Source organism: Triturus cristatus, chromosome 7, assembly GCF_964204655.1.
Source record: "Triturus cristatus chromosome 7, aTriCri1.1, whole genome shotgun sequence".
Lineage (NCBI taxonomy): Eukaryota > Metazoa > Chordata > Amphibia > Caudata > Salamandridae > Triturus > Triturus cristatus.
In genome coordinates this window covers 1615025393-1615046246 of record NC_140590.1, presented here as the reverse complement: position 1 = coordinate 1615046246, position 20854 = coordinate 1615025393, and the positions used below count along the sequence as shown (strand labels likewise).

At 49.3% G+C, this 20854-nt stretch overlaps 1 protein-coding gene and 1 long non-coding RNA gene across 3 annotated transcripts in view; one reads left to right on the top strand and one right to left on the bottom strand.

Annotated features, from left to right (window-relative positions):
- LOC146812512 (uncharacterized) overlaps positions 1–20854 on the bottom strand; it is a 480077-nt gene that overhangs the window by 346687 nt on the left and 112536 nt on the right. The gene's annotated exons all lie outside the window — the stretch shown is intronic.
- Positions 1–20854, top strand: part of LOC146812515 (targeting protein for Xklp2-B-like) — a 78283-nt gene that overhangs the window by 22951 nt on the left and 34478 nt on the right. For both annotated transcript variants that reach the window (XM_085619519.1, XM_085619520.1), the window contains 3 exons: positions 252–382; positions 459–610; positions 7025–7208. In XM_085619519.1, coding sequence (XP_085475645.1) covers positions 252–382; positions 459–610; positions 7025–7208 — 467 coding nt within the window. The remainder of the gene's footprint in view (positions 1–251; positions 383–458; positions 611–7024; positions 7209–20854) is intronic.

Here is a 20854-nt window from a genome sequence, read left to right as displayed (position 1 = left end):
CAGCACAATACTGTTGTGTACTATAAATAAAGTTATCAGTTTTCTAAGCAATTGTTGATAACCCAACAGAACCATTTGTTTTATTGAATGTGAATACCCAGGTTCTGAGGGACACCGGGTCGCCACAATAATTTTGTTCATGTCAGGCTGAGGTGGGCATATATCTGGTAGGAATGGCTCTTCAAATCTCTTGTTTACTCTTTGGCAAGGGAAGGCCATTTTCAAACACTGTCATTGTCTCTAACTTGTAGGAGAAGAACTATGATGAAAGCAAAGAGCACCGAGGAACAAGAGCTAGAGAAAATTGAGCATATGCAACAAGAAGTGGTGGAGCAGCGCAGGAAGAACGAAGAGAGCTTTAAAGTGGCCATTGCAGGGACAGGTTAGCTGGGCACCTGGTGGAGCTGGAGGAAGGAGAGGATAGTGACTTCCTGATTTAATTTGTCTTTTTTTGGTAGGTGAGCCTCCCAGAAAAATGATCCCAGTACCCAGACCCGATGGGGATGTTCACTTCCAAACCGATCGACTCAGACGACAATCAGTGAGCAAGGCAAAGGATTCCAAAGAGGTAGACGTCACTGCTGTGACCAGAAGACTGGTCTCCTCTCCAGTAAGTACTACTACCTGGGGATGCTACTGAGGGTTTTCACCTGGTGCTCAGTAATATCTCAGCATACCATTTTGGCATACTAAGCATTACCCAACCCTGCACCCCTTTGTTAGCCCACGGATATCAGGTCGTGATAACCAGTTAGCAAAATTGTTCTGAAATGCCAAGCTGTAATGTTAGTCTGGTAATGTGTGGGGGACACTTATTGGCACTCCAACTAGTTTCTGTGATCCTTTGGCCATTGAACTTTTATATGCAGTATTGAAAGCAGCCACTGACTTTGACCATCACCGAATGGACTTTCATGGTGCTGCATGCTCCAAAATATCACTTCTACAAAGAGGTACAGCGAGAAGCGGGTGTAAATAAAAGCAGACCCCTCAAGGCCTCTATTCTGGTCACTGTCTGCCATGGATGAGCCTTTTTTCTTATTCATTGTTCAGTTTCAAAACTGCTTCACCCAGCCTGCTGTAGGATCTTTCCTGGTTACAGCATGTATTCTCAGACATGTGCCTCACGCAATTCATGATTGCACAGCCTCCTTTTAGAAAACCTCAAGTTGTCTGGCTATACTTGTCTTTGTGGAGATAATTAACAAGCATTTGCAATGCAATAGGTCTCGCTTTTGGTAACTTGGAAGTATTTAGCTATGCAGCACATTACGCTGGGTGCTGCAATGTCTGTTCTTTAACATGGAGGCTTTGACACTAATAGGCATATTATTGCATTACACCATTTTTATATTTACAAAACCGTTGCAGCGGCTCGTGTACACATTGCTGTTTTGCCTGTGTTAACGGACAGCATGTTCGAAGAACAAAATGCCTTGGGATCCATTGGGGTAATTGTGTAAGACAAGCAAAGATTTCATTGAATAATGCTCTACGCGCAACCTAACTGTACTCTATGTGCGTGTAAGAGGCAGAGCGTCAATCTGTCCACGACACTCACTGATGTGAGAAGCAAAGAAAGCAGGCACTTTGCAGCTAACCAACTTCTAACCTCTCCTATGTAGGCACAAGCTCGGATGGCATCTGGGTCGGTAATGTTTAGACCTCTGCACCCAATATAAGCCCTTTACATTTAACTTCACCGTTTCCAGAGCGAGTGTGATCTGCGGGTTGGGAACCTTTCCCAGGTTCTGTGCCTCAGACTTGCAAACTGGAGAGACCACTTGGTGAATGCTGGAAGGGCTCAAGAGGGGGCAGCTGCTAAAACACACTGAGCAAAAGAAACCAACCCGGTCTAAATGCATAATAGGGTGCTCTGGGTCATTGTCCCCCATGTTCATCGGCCAGCCGGAGGACCAGGACCTGCAGCTTCTGGGGGCCTGGACACATCCAGCATGGGAGAGGGGAGGAGTGAAAGAGCAGCTACATGCAAGCCAGGATTTAAAGATGCAGACACTTCGAAGTAGTTCTCAATGTCAATTCTAATTAGGGCTCCCGGTTTTATGGTATCTATTTTTTTAACGTTTCTGTCTGTATTTATCCAGCTTTATTTTTTGGCCATCTTATTGGTATTTATCCATCTTTACTTTGTGTTTTGTGAACAGATGAGAACTCGTATATTTCTGCATTTATTTAACAAATAAACATGCACTTGTACTTTGATGCCTGCAAGGTTTTAGCACATTACACAGCTAAAAATAATAAACCCACATAAAAAAATAGTATAATAGCACATATACATGTTGAGAGATGCAGTAATTTAAGCACATCTCATTTAGCTTTGTAGCTTCCCATGCTGCCATTGTGTATAGCTATTGGCCTGCAAGTCATGAATCTCAGCATGTTGAGTCACTCAAAAGAAGCCAAATTATCTGTATTTTTCCGCTTTTAAAAATAGACTGGAAAGACAGTGATTTGTCTGTATTTATCCGTAAAAATCAGTAAACTGAAAACAGGGAGCCCTAATTAGAATTTAAAGCACATCGCGTGAAGTGCGCTGTCTCATGTGCAACAGTTTGGTAGGGACTGGGAGGATGTGAAAGCACAGCAGGAGAGAGGCCTTGGAGGGAATGGAACAGACTGAGTGGGAGGTGTGTGGGCACGTCCAGTGTAATACGAGCAACGTGCACATGCACTTTGCAACAGGAGTGTGAACCGAAAAGGAAAAACACTCCAGAGAAAATACCGGTAAGAGGTCAATACTCCAATAGGACAGGAGAAGGCGGGACAGATGAGGCCAATAACCCATACAGAAGAAAGCTTTTCAGAACGACGCACTTGAGCCAGTCTGCAGCAAGGACGTGGCCAAAGCCCACAGAAGTTAATAAGCATGTCTTGCAGAGCAGCGCATGCGCGCTGCTAGGCACGACCTAAAAAGGAAAACTGTTTTTCGGCTTGTGTTGTAGACACTTGATCCCCTTAATTGTCTCAGTGAAGAGGTTGAAGACCCTACCACATTCTTGAGAATAGTCTTTTCAGTAGACCCTAGTACAGTCTGAAAACCCACAGACTGCCCCTGCCATACATCCTGAGATTGGGCTTGGTGCTGCAAATGCTCTCAGAGCTTGGCTTGCGCCATTGAACGCTTCAGCAGGATTCATGTATAGTACAGAGCATCCATTGAGAGCAAGGATTATCACTGATATTAGTTTACTATGTCACCAGGACTTTGTACCATTGATGCAAGTTTCATACATTGTGCAGTTCGTGGGAGATCTGACAGTGCTGCAGTAGTGAAGTTGCCTCAGTATTCCGAAGGCGCTATTTTCAAGGAGTCCAAACGAACCTCAGCGGGTGAACCCCAAAATGGTCACACCATGACTTGTCTGCTTGCTCCCGAAGGTGTTTATCCTCATCCACCTTTAATCTTTTTCCAACCTGTTTTTCTCAAAGCTGGAGCTTTGATTGCCCTGTAACGTCTAGGGTTTCCCACGGTACCAAGGTTCCATTAAGGCCTTGTGCAAGGGTCTTGGCCAGAGATGCTTTAGCGATTACCCTAGCTACTGAGTGGGTCTTGTATTGGAGCCTACTCCAAGATGTTTTTATCCTGGCATGACTCAAGTTTTATTTTTAATCCAGTGTTGGCCTGTTGCCAGAAAAAATAAGTGGCATCTGCTCTGTACAAAGCGCAGGGTCCCTAAAGACCGGCACAAGCGCTGCGAGTGAAGTAGCAGATGGAAAGTTGAATACTCCATTTAGTGTTACCCAGTAGTGTACTGGCTTATAAAAGAGCAGTCTGTCATGGAAAAGCTCACTGGCTCTTAAGTGTACATGTCCTCTGCCAAACAAGATCAGAAGAGCACCTTCATTGGTAACTGGGGGGGGTAATTCAGTTGTGTGGGGCCTCCTTTACTGCAGACGTGACCCAAATTTAGGGCCTCCTATTTAATTTATTTTCTTGTCATTCATTGAAAGAAAGAGGACTGATGGTGAGATTTCCTGTCCCTCTTACTTGAGGGTGGGGTCCTTGTACAGCCACACATGATTGGTGTAAGGCAGACCTCCGAAGGGTCTCTGTGCACTCCAACTAAGGCGATGTGCACCAATAACATGCAACCACTCACTCAAGGGCAGCGTAAGCTACCGAAATGAGTCGCATTTGTGCTTCCAATGATGTTTTTGATAAAAACAAGGATTCATTTTAACACTAGCAATTAACAGCATGTAAAATTCTCTTTTGAGGAAGTGGTAACTATCACACACCAGGAGCCTTATTTCAATTTGGCAAAAATTGTACTCCGTCTAAACGTGGTGATGTCCTATCTGTTGTATTTAGAGTGCCTTTGACTATAATCCACTTGTAATGCGTCAGAAGTAACATATTCTATGTTTTGACAGAATACATTCTCCATGAAACTGCCAAGGCCCTAATATTGTAAAGAACCTACATGCTGTTTGGCTTTATAGGAGAAACGAGTGTAATTTTAACTGGAGGTTTACAATTGTATTGTCACACGATTCTCTGCAACACCGGAATTGGAGTCCAAGTAAATGTCTGCAAAGCTAAAGCCACATACAGCAGAGCAAGCCTCGACTTCACTTGCCATCACCCAGTAGTAAATGCATACCTTTGGAAATTGCTTCAGTAGCTCATTTGGACAGTTCAGCTTGACTAGAGCAATTCAACGAAGTGCATGTTTTTCATGTTTATCCACATCCATGCTTGATCACCAGATACTTTGCCCTTCACCATACTATCTCTCATCCAATTACTGCTCATGAAGCATGATCTGAATCAACAGCGGAGAAGGACTAGCGCCCTTTGCTGCCCAAGCCCGCCTTTACGCTGATGCCCTTTTAGAATCGACGTAGTGCCCTACAGTATGGATCCTTGGCAGGTACTCCTGATGTATACCCGTTCCGTACTACATCATGGGTTGGTCAAATTGTAAGAACGTCTGCTACTTGCCTTGTCACACTTCTCACATCCTGGCCCTGTCAAATAAAAAAGCTTGCACCCAGGACACAGATGACGGTAATCTTGCAGTGATCTTGCCATCTGACTTCAATGTGAAGTCTCACCCATAAACTAGGAGATCTTGGTCATGGTTAATCGACAGCATAAGCCAGTACTGTTAATTTAAATGCGTAAGATTCATATTTTTGTGTACTTCACTTTGGCCCTAGAATATCTTAAAAGCATGTTCACAAGCAAAACCTGCAACCTCAAGTTCCACGCCTTTCCAGCACCAGTATAACATTGCAGAGCATAGTACTACATCCCTGTTAATACCCTTTTCAAACTGGGCGTCCAGGTCCCCTTTGAGTGCTCACACTGTTGCGGCCTTCCTTTCAGCGATTAAAAATGGATGATCCTTCTGGACATCTGCTAGTAAGAGGACCGTGCCCTCTGTCCATTACCCTGGGATTACTGATTCGTTCAATTGCTTTCTTTGGATTGCACCATGCCTTAAAGTCGGGTGTTCTACTACAACTACTAACAGTTGTTTCCTTCTTTGGAAAATCTTGGCTTTGGGACAAGCACCACTGCATTACAATCTCAGTTTTCCTTTACTAAATTGTTTGATCTTGGGCAAATCATAATCTCCCTGTGCCTCTGCCTCCTGATCTATCAAGTGGGCTCTCAAAAGGGGGCCTTATGGAGGAACACAAGGCATATTCCTAGATTATGCCCAGTATGACTTTCATTCACTCATTTTAGTTTGTTGATCTTGAGGTCTCCAAATTCCCTATTAGCATTGATAAATGTGACCTATCGGTGATGTCTCATTGTTCACAATCCCCCCTGTGCTCTAGCGCTTCACTCAAACCCTCAGATGGGCACATCCTTTACAGCTCATACATTGTTGAAATGGTTAGTTAGACAGGCTGCTTAGGTGCCCTGCCAGGGGCCTAGCTATGACCAGCATAAAACTGTGCACATTTGAGGTCCTGCACGTGCTGAGGGCAGGAAACTGGAACAAGTCTGCAAAATAGGAGCTACAGTGTCCAACCATTCTCTCATTCCAGGCCCTTCACTACCAGCATGCTGCAGAAGTTGTGGAGTAGGCAGCGTCACAAGTCCCTCCTGTGCCACCCAGGCCAGTAGTTGTGCCGATGAGATAATCACTTGCTACTCCCCAAGAGATGGAATCCCTTTGGCACTGCTCAGCTTATCTAACTAGTGAGCTGTGGAAGTCTTTCTTTTGGGGCTGCACGCACTTTGAACAACTGTTCGTGGGGGGGAGGATATGGTGCACACTGCCTACAGGTACCTTGGCCAGTACCCCTATGAGCAACAGTGTGGTGCCCATCAAGGAGGCCAATCCCTGCACAGCAATACAACAAGGGATGCCCTCTCTAACCAAGTTAAAGGCTTCATTGTGCCAACTACTTGGTGTAGGTCATTGATGCCTCATGCTTCATTCTGGAGTGGTGGGAGATGGTTTTCTGGCTGGCACTGGCCACCCTGGTTTCACAATGTTCTTTATTTGATCCCAGAGGAATCTTGTTTCTTAGCTGTGCCCCTGCTACATGCTGTGCTTTGGCGTCTGACCTCAGTACTGCCAATGAACAGGAAATAAGTCCCTAAGGTCCTGGTCAAGGAAGGAGTTTGTTTCCCATCAGGTATACAACTTACTTTGGCAAGCTTCAACTTTCCCCTCCAAGAATGAGCTAGTGATACCACAAGAGGCCTCCAGATTCTTGTCTGGAGCTCAGCCTGATGTCTCAATACACATTTTATCCTTGTTATGACTGATAACCAGCACTTTTAAGGTTTCCTCAGTAGAGGTGCCTTGTATTACCAGTCCTGTGGGTTTCTTTTGCAAAGTGAAGACATTCCACACATCTGAAACTCCTGATGGTCGAAATTCACTGACTTAATGGGTAAAGTTCCTGCCATGTCTCTCATTCTGGCAACTGGGCAGGCTGGGCGGGGGTTGGAGACTGGATGTTCTATGTAGTCTGTGCAGAAGCAATCCTGATTGCCACTGGCTAGCACCCTTCTGTATGTCTCCTGCAGGCTCCTCTACCTAAGGGACGAAAAACCATTCCAAAGCCTCTCAAATTACCAAAGGGAAACAAGAGGAAACTGGAAGAGGAGAGGGAGTCATGCGACTTTGTATCCACTGCTCAGCAGGTTGAAGCTTTTTTCAAGCGCACGCCTTGTCGCTATCACCTCCGCAGCCGGCAGGGAAAGAATGCTGGTGAGTTTCAATGCCTGTGAACTACTTTGTGCTAGGTTAGCTGAATGATTATCATTACTGCAGCCTTTTAGTTAAGCCAGATACCATGCTGACTGGTCAGTGATTGCCATGGGCAGTTCTTGCTGAATGTTGATGGAAATGTGCTGCTGTTCTAGAGAATTAGTCCCACGTGACAATAGGTGTGGGTGGGAGAGGGACTTTAATGCAGAGAGGCATAGGTGTTTCTGTAAATATTGGTAGCAAGTGGACCGGATTTTATTGCAGATTCTGGCTATTCTGAGAATCCAGTGCAGTTGCTTTACCTTTGGTGTCTGCTGTTTTTCTTTAGGCTGACAGCCTGGTGGCTGCATTTTCAGAGCCTGCTCTGCTCCTATTCTGGTAGCCTCACCATAAAGCACTTGTCCACTGTTGAGTATGGTATTAAAGCCAGTCATGTACTACTGCCTGTGTATGCTTGTATGGTCTTGTCTTGAGATTTGTGATGAGCGTTTTGTCCCCGATTGGTAGTGGCTAGTGCCTTGAATGCTGGGCATCTGCTGAGTGTAGGATGTTGGGTGGAGTAGTCCTCTTCTCTAGTCTGTCGGGGTCTTGTTTGGAGGAGACTTGCTATTGAAGATCGCTGGCCTAATCCAGATCTAAATGTCTGGTCATAAGTAACACAACCACTCCTGGTGGGACTGGTGACGAGTTGAGGGAGTGAGCTGGTGGGGAAGTGGTCAAGATGTTACATGCTTGTAAACATTGGTCAATATGACTGATTTAAGAGATGGTTCTAAAGTTGTTGCCCCATTGATCAGGCAGTATATGAACAAATGACTATCTGGTGTCATTGCCTCTTCTCCCTGTAGGAAAGTACTAAGTCAGGGAAGCGGTCATTTGTCAATTCTCGCAAAGGGCATTATGGTGGTTTAGTTTTCGATATAAGAAGCACCAAGAAGCTTGTGTAATTTCACAAACCATATAATTAGCATATGTGCTTACATGAATGTGGGGGCCCAATCTGGCAAACTTTTCATCGCTGTTGGAAATCCCTGGTATCTGAGACAACCTGCCATGTGACGGGGATCTCATGCACCATGGTTGCCATTTGTGGCAGAAGTCACAGCCCCTTGCAAAATGGTGGACCTGGCTAATGTTGACCATTCTCGAATTAATTTTAGCATCCCTTGCGTTTTTTTTGTTTGTTTTTAATACTCCCCTAAACAAGCCTCTTTATTAATTTTAAATTTGCTTTTACCTTTGTGCTAACATTGGAGGGGGGAGAACAAACACTCTGGGCATCATTGAAGGACTACTCGGCCGTGTTCAGTGCTGGTAGTCTTTCTTCAATTGTTACGAGTCGCCTCCCGGTCCGTGATGTAGTCTTTGCAAAAGCCATTAATGGCGGCCGGAGCGCGGAAACACCAAAGGTAAGCTCCTCTTCGCCCATCCGTGCTCATCGCGCAATAAACAGACCACTCTGTGCCTTAAGCGTAAAAGGCCATTTATTAGGACCAGGCTGCATAACAGTAAACAATAACCAAACATTACATCAATAACAACTTCCAACATCCTTCTCCAACCCTTCACTCCTTTCACCCACTCCACACTCACCTTTTGTACCACTCCATGCCCCTTCCGTTCCTCACCATTTCACAAACCTCCTAGCATCCTCCCCGATATCATCGGCCATTTCACTCATGCCTCCATTACCCCCATCTCGTTCACTCTTTTCCCCCCCTCCCCCGAGGGATGGGTGTGCCCGCTAATGACCTCCCCCCCCCCCCCCTCCAAAGTACCACCTACCAGTTGAACCCCTTTAGGGCGGTTACCTGCCCCCCCCCCCCGGACTGGGCAAGCCACACACATCCCCACCCACTCAAACATCCCTGCAACACCAAATTGCCTCATTCCAAAGCTTGCTAACCACATTTCTCATTTCCATCATGTAATACGCGTTCCCCCATCCAGGAAAAATGCGCTCTGTCATCCCTAAACAGTAGCAGTTCCTCCAGGTGCAGTCCAGGGTGAGCTATAACCTTAATGTCCTTGTCCCCACAAAAAACTCTCATTGCTCTGTTAAGCTTCCGTCGTGCCTTCTCAATTGCCCCATGTTTAACAGCGCTCCTCCATATTCTTCTCCGAAAAAATTCAGTCCAGGCAATGCAGGTCCCTGCCAGCCTGTGCTTTAATACCTCAAAGTCTCTTTGCATCAGCTGTAAGAGCGCCAAACCAGACAGCCGAACCAAATAATTTTCCCCCAAATGGATTATCAACAGATCCGGGCATCCCTTCTGTAGGACCATCTTCGCGAGCCAGGGAAATAGTGCCCCCCATCGCATTCCCCCTTTACCCCACCAGTGCACCTCGTGATGTTGTCCTTTGAGTCCCAGGTTACAGCCGTACACCTGTTGCTCCGCATACTTTTGACGCCCAGTGCACGAAAGAATGCCCCACAATCCACGTGACCGTCTTGGCCCCAGGTCCTCCCACGCAACCTATGGGAGAACAAGATGTTAGACAGGCATAGAAAAACAGCCACCCCATCCTCCAAAAACCCCAGCTCTGTTCAACCAGTCCCTTCACTTCCGAACATACCGCTCACAGCACCGGGACTTCCATCTCCCAATCTGCCGAATCCTATCCCAGGACAACCCCAGCCGGGCTGCCGCCATCGCCGCCCCAATACGGAACGAGTGTGTCCCAAAACCCGCCAGCTCCAAGCCCAGACGCACCAATGCCATGCGCAGCACCGCCAACAACTGTCCCGCCGTCACCTTCGCACCGCACCTGTAACAAAATATATCTCCTCGCACAGCCTGTGTGGCAAGCACAAATGACCTCCATTCAGCCACTGGACACACACCCCCACAACCATTCGCACTCAACTGCACCCACTTACCCTGCACCCACTTACCCCGCCCCAACTGATCAGTTTTGGACCGCCCCAACCAACTACCCAGGCGCCCAGCATCCAACCTGATCTCCTCATACCGCCTACCAGCCACCGCCTGCGTGCCCAACAACTCAGAAACCCGAAACACCCCAAAAACCATCCAAATCATGCACAAACTGAAAACTCGGACCTCAGACTCATCGTAACAGAGCGGCAAAGCCGCAACCAACCTTACCAACACTTTAAACGTTACGGCCTCCCGCAGAACCCTCCCCCCGCTCTCTCCCTGCTCCAACCTCTGAGCGTCCTACTGATAATCACACCCTTCGTAGGGTCAAACCCAACAAACAGCAATAAAATGACACTCCTGCCAACTTCCCTGAAATGGTCGCAGCTGACAGCCCCTTGTCCATGCAGTGCAATACAAACTGTAACACTCCTTGCTCCACTGCTGCACGTTCCCCAAAGGCAGATTCCCCGCTCCATCCCATAAAGGCTCCAAACTCCGCCCACGCCAGTCTGTAGGTCCGCCTGGTGATAGCAGCAATGGCATTCTCAACTAGGCCGATCACCCTCACTCCCCCAAGGCCCAGATGCCGTCTGGCAGCCCGGTCTTGCACAGATCCCCCTCCTGGTGCCAATCGCCGGAACCGCTGCCACTGCGAACGAGACAAAGCATCCGCAATGTCATTATTCGCTCCCGGAACATGTTTGGCTCGAAAGACCGCATTCAAACATAAGCATTTCAACATGAAACTCCTCAGCAATCTCAGCGCACTCGGGTCCCTGGCCCTCTGTCGGTTGACCAACTCGACCACCGTCATGTTGTCCACATGGAACACCGCCCTGTTCTGAAACTCGGGACCCCACACTTCCAGCGCCACCAGCAAGGGAAAGCATTCCAAAAACGCAATGTTCCTCCCCTGTTTCATCCAGTGATCCGGCCAACTCTCCGCACACCATCTCCCATCCCAGATAATTCCAAAACCAGCTGCCCCAGCCGTATCAGAGAATTTGTGGACGAACAGATGGTTTGGGAAATCCAAAGTCCAATGATACCCCATTGAAATCTGTCAAGAACGTCAACCATGTCCTCGGATCCGCCCGCACTCCCATGGAGATCCGCACCCTGTGGTGTGGAAGCACTGCCCCCGACATGGCCATGCCGAGCCGTCTGCAGAACGTCCGTCCCGCCCTGACCACCCTGCACGCGAAGTTCAAGAAACCCAGCTGTTGCTGGACCGCCCTCAACGCAATCCTCTTTTCTCCAATCACCCATTCTAGGCACACCTGAATTTCGGCTACCTTCGCGGCCGGGAGCCGAGCTGTCCACTGGGTGTAATCCAGCTCAATGCCCAAGAATGTCAAAACACAACACGGCCCACTAGTCTTAGGTGCCAACGGGACTCCAAATTGCCACGCCAACTCCTGGAATCATGTCGGAGCCCTGCCACAGTCACCGCCCCCCCCCCCCCCCCGACCGCTCCTTCCCGAGGGACAAGAAATCATCCAAATAGTGCGTGACGTCACGATGCCCACTAAGCTGCGTAAACGCCCACTGCAAGGAAGTGCTAAACATTTCAAACAATGCGCATGAAATCGCACACCGCATGGGCAGGGCTTTGTCCTCGAAGATGGCCCCTCCAAACTGCATTCCTAACAGTGCGAAATCCGCAGGGTGTATATGCAGCAGGCGGAAAGCCGACTTCACATCGCATTTTGCCAGTTCCGCCCCTGGCCCACACACCCGCACAAGGCGGATCGCATCATCCACCGATGCGTAAAGCACCAGCGAATCTTCCTCCACGATGAAATCATTCACAGACTGTCCCTCTGGCCAAGAAAGGTGATGTATCATGCGAAACTCACCCTCTTCCTTCTTTGGTACCACCCCCAACAGGGAAATAATCAAGTCCTCTATTGGCCAATCATAGAAAGGTCCTGTGATCCTCCCTTCATCCATCTCTTTTCGGTGTTTGGCTGCCACTACCTCCGGCAATTCTTTAGCTGATTTCAGATTGTCGGCCCACCTATTCACTCAGGGACCTTGATACCCGACCCGAAAACCCTCTGAAAACCCCACTGAATCTTCAAGGCTGCTTCCTTGTCCGGGTAGAAGGAGAGCCACGGGGCCATCGCCTCCACCCTAACAGGTGTAGTGGCCCTTCTGTCCAGCCTGACCCCTACCTTTGGAATTCCTCCACTGTTCGGAAGGGGTGGCCAGTGAAAGGCATTGCGTAAGGGCATGTTCCCCCCACACTTGGAACATTTGTGCTTGAACTTGCACGGATACCTAGAACAGTAGCCCCTGTTGTAGATCCAACAGGCCCCGGTATTGTAGCTTCCTGGCTTGGCGGCCTGTCCCGCGCTACCGGTACCGGCTGCATTCTTTCCCGCCCCGCTTTGGGCGGGACGCGACTGAAAAGACCAGTACGTGACAGGCAAACCGCTAGCCGTGTGAGTCGATGCCGAGGAATGCGTGGACGCCATCCACTGCATCCACAATTCCTGATCCACTTCCCCCCAGTGTTTATCCGGATTTGCACTAACCCGAGCCCTAAACTCCTCGTCGTAACTCAGCCATGCGAAACCCCCGAACTGCATTTGGGCCTTCCTGATGTCCATATACTTCAGCAACGCTATGCCCCTGTCCAGATGCTTTTCGCAGTATATGCTCACATAAATGAGAAATGACGTCCAGTTTTCCATATTCACCGGTACCCTAGGTTGTCTAGTCAACTCCCATTCCTCCTCCTTAGAGCCCTCCTTAGCCTGCACTTCCCGGTGTAATAATTTAAAAAATGTCTACATATTCTTGCTTCCATATCTTGCTCTTAATCTTGTCCGACAGATGCGACCCCAATGGCATGGCTAAACCCATGTAGGGCAGCTTCTTCGGGTGTTTGTCCACCGACTTGTCCCCTTTGTCCTCATTCCCGTCCACCTTATCCGTCTGCACTCCCGCTGTAGACACTGACTTACCTCCCACCGGCTTGTCCACCAGCGTGGGCTTACCCTTCGGAACCCCCGAAACCTCCCTCACAGAACCCTCCCCCACCCCGATTGACCTACACGCCTTCTTCCTTCCCCCTTTCGGGCCACCGTTCCATGCTGTCCGCCAAGAGCTCTCACCTGCTAGGGATGGGTGTCGTTCACTGGGCCGGCCTCTGGAAGTGGATGCCTGGCGTGTGTCTGCCTTCTTCGCAGCTGGTCGCCAGTGCACCTGCAATACACCAAGGTCTCGGTTGCCCTTGCCCGATCTGTCATAGTCATCCCTCACCTCCCCGTCCTCAAGCTCCTCACTCTCCTCCTCATAATCCAACTCAACCTCAGGTTCCAAACCCACAGGCGCCCACATCACCTCTCACCGCTCTCTTCACACCTTTGCCACACACTTCACCGGCCACCCGAGACCCCTTCACACACGGCGCCGCTGCCTGCTCCCGCGCTGGAGGGATTGGCCGCCGCGGACCGCCCTACTGCTTCCTTACAGCGACATGGGGCCGTCTTGCGCCCCGCCGTGCTCCCCCGAACTCTGCTGACATCTGCCGACTTAGACCCCCCCTACCCCTCAGGTCGCTCCAACCTGAGTGGGCCCTGGCACCATCAGGCCTCAAAGCCGTCCCGGCCGTCCCTAACCCCCTGCCTATTTCCTCCCCCCTGGGACCCATCTCTCCCGACCTACCCAACTCCTCCTGCTCCGCCCACCGCTCCTCTTCGGACATGGGAGTAGGGGGCCCCTCAATCTCTTCCCACACCACCCCCACTCTCTGCGCGCTCTGCTCCAAACGCCTGGCCTCAGCAATTTGCGCCAAGATGCGCTGCTCGCGGATCCGGTCGTCCCACGCGAGGGGAGGGGCGGGGCGGGGCGGGGCGGGGCGGGGCAGTGCAGTAGCCCTGAAACCCCCTCCAGGCAGCAAAAACCCAGTCTGTGGGGGCAACAACCGAGCCGAAACCCCCCGCTAGGCCCCTTGGCGGCCCCCGTCCCCTGCTACCCTGAACCATGCACCGCCAATAACGGTGTAGAGGTCCTGGACCCCCTAGAGAGGTCAATGGGCGTGTCCTCCGCAAACTCCTGACCCCTAACTACTCCCCCTGCCCCCTTCTTGCCTCCGCGTGAGCCTCAACACTCCCCCCCCCCCCCCCCCCCCCCCTCGTCGCACCTGTCGTGGCAAGACTCCCTGGCCTCTGCTAGCGCCATGGGGGCCCGCCCGCCCCCGCCTCCCACACCGCCTCTTCGGGTGGCCCGGCATTGTCCCTTGGTGTATGTAGCAGCTCCCCAGTGGGAAACCCTAACACAGCGCTCCCCCCCCCCCCCTCCCCCTGGGCCTTAAATGCCAAAGAGGGAAACTGCAGCCGCAGAGGTGGGCTCCTCCGCCAGCCCCCGCGTGCCGGCAACGATCGCCGCGAGCCCCACCCCCTCCCGCGCACCGATGACACTGGCGGTGGCGGCTCCTCTTGACAAGCAATTACCTCCGCCACCACCCCCGCCGAGGCCGCCGGCGGGGCCTGCTCGAAACCCACCCACGCCTCCCCCAGCACACCGGGCCGGAGGAGATCCTCCCACCCAGCACGCCCCAGCACCAATAAGGCCCGCCTCACCTCCTCCGACGTCGCCATACTGCCTCCGTCGCTGATCCTGTCCACGCTACACCGCTCCTCGCCCAGCCAAATGACCGCGCACGACCGGCTCTTCAACCCACACAAGTGCTCACCACGGCCCTGCCACCTAAACCTACACCAAAACCCCCCTTCGCTACAACCCTCCCGATGGTGCTGAGCGCAGGAAGAGGCAGTCTCCTTCCTCCCCAGCGCTCTTATACCCACCCCCCTAACTCCACCCCTTGACCCTGTCTGGTCCTACCCCTGCGCAAAAGACCCCGGGGGAAGACTAGTCTGCTAAGATTATCGGGTACTCAAAGAAGGAACTCCTTCGCCTCAACCACTCTGGTACGAAGCGCTACAGCCATATCTTGGACCCCTTTGACGCCATCAATGCTTCAAAGTGTCTGCTTTGTAACCTTTCTCTAACCAGAAAGTCAGGATTTTCAATCCCTCCAGCCTTGCGATAAATAAGGCAGACTGCCACGCCCCATCAATGAGCGTTCCACTAGCTCACACATCCATTGCACACTAATAAATGGCAGATCACTTATAAAAATAAAATCCAATTTGGATAGATATATACATTTATTTTCTAGGCCTAGGTTAGTCATGTGGATGGATGCTTCAGAGTTTTTGTCTAATGCATTTTCCAAATGGCTATTGAAGTCTCCAAGGTCTGAATCTGATAAATGTACTAAGTTTCCATTTGCTGACAAGTCTTGGATAAAGGTTGCTTCTGGGAGATGAGGGTGATAAACAATTAGGCCATTAAAAGAATCGTTTTTACGGAGTTCAATTTGAAATGCCAGTACTTCACATTAAAAGTTGGGGGTAATTGCGGAATATGTGGCCTTAAGGTGGTAATGAGAGATCTTGGCTAGGCCCCGCCCCACTTCCAGTCGCTGTCCAGCCTAAAGATGGAGTAGCTGGCTGTAATTGCATTGGACAAGGTGTGGGTCAGATGCAGCGCTGGCCCAGATTTCAGTATGGTCATCAGTCCAGGGCCTTGGAATATCCACCGACCTACATATACACAAGACACACCGCTCCCGCTAGGTAACGGAACGAAGGACACTGGATTAATTCCACAGTAAATGTATTGGCCCTGGAAAGCCCCATAAAGATGTAGAGCCACTCCTCCTGAGCCCTGGTGTCCTGAAAAACAGACTCCAAAATCAAATCTGCCTCAGGCAAGAACGCAGGTGGAGACTAGACTGACACTACAGAGAGACTTACAAACGTACTATTGGTACATATAAAGAAATGATTCAAAAGAACAAAACATGCTATTTCACGTATAAGATCAAGGTATCCAAAAACTCCTGAGTTCTTTGCCACAGTAAACTAGCCAACTACCCTGATAAAGCACAACATGGCCAATCAATCCTTTTGTAACTTGTTGGCTTGCTTCTTTCAAGCCAAATTCAGGCCGGCGGGTTTGCGCTGATTTAGATGTTCCGTTGTGCTGGCGGCGGTTTGCTGATGGAGTGAGCTCCTTGTGGAGTGGAGACTGGTTAGTACAACTTATTAATGTCAATGCACATCAAGCTTGCATGAAAAACATGTGTAGGCAATGTGCTGTCCCTTTGTGCTACACATTGCATGCCACTCACACAACATACACTAGTGAATTCCCACACAACATACACTAGTGAATTCCCACCCACAGACGCCACTAGCACTACATTCCAAAGCACCAACTTTTTTTTTTCTTCAGAGACAATACAGGTGTGTTAATTTGACCTTAAGTAGGAAATTGAACACTACTGCATTACATCTAAGAAAAATATTGCATGTAAGAGCAGCGCAGAAAAACACAAGGCTACAGCAATTGTCAACACATGATGCGTAGGACAATTGTAAAAGTAGCTTACTATAAATCTTGGCGACAACCGAGTAATTTGATGTCGTGATGGACTCTGAGTGGCAAAGGAGGGACCTGGATGATGGGGTTGAAGATGGAGGATGAAAGCAAGAAAAAGTACTTTTTTACCTCCTTTCCTTTGATTCCCCAACTCAAAGTAGAAGGTATCTCCACAATAGTTGCCTTGACGGAAAGGCACATTGTAATCAGCTCGGCAGGACTCTTGACTGGAGTACTGCTGCCAGCCGCTTCTGCTTATGGCACTGTCTAAGATTCCTGATGGATGCAGTGGTACCGTCAGTCTTTCTCCCATGCACCCGCCAACATCTAAATACAGTTGGCGACCTCCAAGACAGCAGGCGCGAAGAACATTGAAAAAGCAACGGCAAGACCTGATCTGCCAACATCGAAATCTGCCCCTAGTGTCCAACGAGTATTTCCTGATAATGAAATCTAATTTCTAGGCACATTTTTTTGTTTTTCTTTAGAGAACTACAAGTTTTGTGTTTTTTACAAAATATTTCAATTCAGATTTTATTCATTAGTCTGGTCCCCTATGATTTTTCCTCAGCCATAACACTTTACATATTGGTTGCCCTGCTACAGCTCCATCAAGGAAACGTGACTGATTCTCAGATTCGGATTGGTTCATTCCACATAGCTCTTTTGCGCTGCTTGGTAGTACTGGATGACTTCTGAGGGCACCCCTCACCCACAGGCACAATTGCCTATTTCATAAATGTTTGGTCTTTGTCCATTTAAAATTTTCAAGAGTTCTGGAAGTGCTTGAGCAGTGGGATAGGTCTCCTGAGGTAGAAGGTTCATTTTGACCGGACACAGGCGGCCCAATCATGAGTCTTCGTGTGCCGGGAGGATAAGTATTCTCCATCCTTTTAAGAAGGGGGTTTAGTTGGCTTCCTCTTTGGGTGTGATTTTGACTTCTGACTTCTCAAATATCTTATTGGCCCATTCAATGGGAATCACATTCTTAATTTACAAATTGACACTTTGGGATAGATTCACAGCTTGTGATTTGTTTAGGTTAACTTTAAATCCATATATTGCTCCAAATTGGGCAATTTCCTCCAGCAGTACTAGCAACATCTTTCTGGTTGAGTAAGTATCTGAAGTACTTCCGCACACAAGTCCCCCTTTCAGGGTTTCGCTCCTTATGTCATCTGTTTCTGCGAATGTTTTCAGCAAAGAGTTCCATGATCAACGAACAATAGAGGTGCCAACTCTACCTTTTTCCCCTTGCAAACGTAAATGGGACTGCTAGACCACAATTTGCTTACCCTTAAATTAAGGATTTGAGAGCCTTCCAGCACCCAATTGTAAATTGGGTCCTATAGCAATTTTTCATCTCTTCTGCCATGTATCGCCAGTTGACCCGATTAAACATTTTGCTCATTTATTTTGTGTATGGCAGGCAATAATATGCAGCACTGGTTGAATTCATCTGTGAGCTAGGATACTGGTTTAGATAGTCAATCAAGGTTTAGGAATGAAATTGGGCAGGTTTTTGACCTGTCAAGAGGGAAGGGTGGGGCTTGGCCTGCTTTGATGATGACTGAAATTATAGCTTTGGTCATAGTTTGTCACTACTTGTGTGTTATGTATAATAGGTTCACTGGAATTGTGGCGCAGTGGAACTAAATTTATCGAGTAAGGTTCTAAACCAATCTGCTTATCCTAGCTATTATCGGTTCTATTTTGATTGGGAGTTATAATTGTTCTCCTTCTATTGTAAGGAGCTGTACTTGTTTACCATTGGGGTTGGTTGTCTTCTCCTCGGTTAGCTTTCATCCTTTGAACTCCTATTAACTACTTAAAGGCTTCAGTGATACTTTTATTAGTTTGCTTTGTCACCTTTCATACCTTCTTATCAAAACTCTGCTCATTATTGGAGCTCTGTTTGCCTGCCAGTATCTTCCTAAGTTTGTCTACCACCATAATTGTTTTAATGCATAATAGTGTATGCACCATTGTCCAAGTGGTGTGCTTTCAGTTTCTTTACTTGCTCTTGTTGCAAATAGGGGTGGGCGAAATTCGTGGTGTTTCACTCCACAGAATTCCACAGACTTGCATAACCAAGATTCTGCAGAGTTTCGCGGGCAGAATTCAGCACTTTGTGCTACTCATTCTGATTTTTAGCACCGGGCGCTTGTTCCGTGCTGGAAAATTAGGACTGCTCGCCAGAGGGTGCAGCTTTCTGCCGCTCAGTTTTTTCTACTCTAGCGGCAGCTTTCTCCACTCAATAGGTCTTGACCTGCCATGACCGCCCACGTTGGGAAATCTTGCCGTGAGACATTCTGGTGTCAGAAAATCTCTCTAGGGCAGGGGTACTCACAAACTTTCTCTCGGGGGCCAAATTTACAGAGTGGTTTCTAACTGAGGGCCGCACCGGTGGGGGCGGGGCCAGTGGGGGAGGGGCGGGGCTAGACCCCCACAAAAATCTATGACCATGAGGTTGAACACAGGCCCCTGCAGCGGACGCCTTTGTCCACTGAGCCACCAGACCAGGCATTCACACATGGCTGGCTGGCTCGCTCGCTCGCCGTCTCCTTCCTTCCCTCTCTCTCCCTCTGTCTCCATCGGGAGCTTCGCAGGTGTTTCTGGGGGACTGCTGGCATTGGGGGGGGCTGGTCCTTGCACCTTTCACAGGGGAGGCATCCCTCGGGGCAGCTGCTGTAGGACTCGGCCTCTCCACCGCAGGGGGAGTCACCTCTGCAGGGGCAAGTGTGGTGGATGCGATCAACAGCAAAATAGAGAAAGACGAAGTGGAGGGGCTCTTGAAGGAGTGTGAAAGGGGGCTGGAGAGAATCAAAGAACACATGACGGCTGCCAACCAGCTGGCGGAGGAAATCAGAGATTTGGCCGAGACTGTAAACCCGGATTTTGGGAACATGTGCTTCGGAGTCAGCCAGGCCGGCCTCCATCTCTCCAAATTAGTTAAAATCGTCCAGGTATTGAACAGTGGCCGCCTTCTAGCCTGAATAGCCGGGAGCACAACCGTAGTGTTCAGTGCTTTCTTCGTGGTGTTTGATCTGCTCAGCCTCATACACTTCAGATGACATTCATTCCCAGGCAGAGCCAGGCGCGATGAGAGGGGAGGCGGGGCGGGGCACAGAGTGGACAGAGCGCACACAGCCGCCGCACCCAAGTACTTCACGGGTCTTTTAAAGACCATTCACTTGTTAATGAGGCTTTGTTGTACTTCACCTCTTCTTAGCGCCCCTGCATCTCCACTCATTCAGAGGGGAGATGCAGGGGCGCTAAGAAGAGGTGAAATACAACAAAGCCTTATTAACAAGTGAATGGCTTTTAAAAGAATCGCCCGGCCCGGCCCCCATAGCTCCACGCTGCTGCAACCGGCACGATGTCTGCAAGGTCCGCGGGCCGCCAAGGAAGGCTTGCCGGGCCGCTGGCGGCCCGCGGGCCGTACTAGGAGTATCCCTGCTCTAGGGGATGCAGATTGTCTCACCAATCTTACATTGGTGAGCCGGGCACGAGAACTCTGCCACGCAGTGGTTGGTGGAGTTTTGCCAGAGCGCAGTGTTTCTGACTGAGCACGGAGTTTGCAAAACTTCACTGCCAGAACAGATTTTATTGCCCACCCCTAGTTGCAAATGAATTTTCTGTATGACAGTGTTTTAAACTTCACCCTTGTTCAGCCTATAATTTTAGTGGAATTGCTTTGCTAATGAAATATAATCTGTTGGCCTCTGATATAACGGTGACTTTTAACTGCACCCCATAGTATGCCTGGTATCACAGTTGTCATTTTTCAGTGTGTAATTGATGCAGTTGGATATTTTGTTCACTACTGGGTGCTTTAAGAGAACGCAGGGTGATTAGATATTGCTTTGTGATCAATTTCAGCCTCTCATTTTGTTAGCATTGGGAACTCAAAAGAAAGTTATGTAGTCTACAACACGCTCCTTCTCAGATTACTCAAGTGTCTATAGTCTCAGCACCTTCAGTAGTGAATCCCATGTGTGATTCATGTCTTATCCACGCCTGCAGCACGGAAGCATTCAACGTGTCAGTGGGTTCCTGGACCCTTGCAGGCTCTGATCCTGTTTGGCAAAGTCTGGCTGTTCACAGTACACGCAGCAATACCAGGCAGGCACAGGCTGTCTCGCGCGGTGCTGCCAGTCTGCATAGATGCAGCAAGTCTGTCTTTACCACACAAGGTGGGTTGGTTTCCCAGCTCCTGACCAGAGCCCGCCAAAGTTGCAACATCTGCGGCATTCTCCAAGGGTTCTCTGGATTGATGGGGGCAGATATTGATGCGTGGGG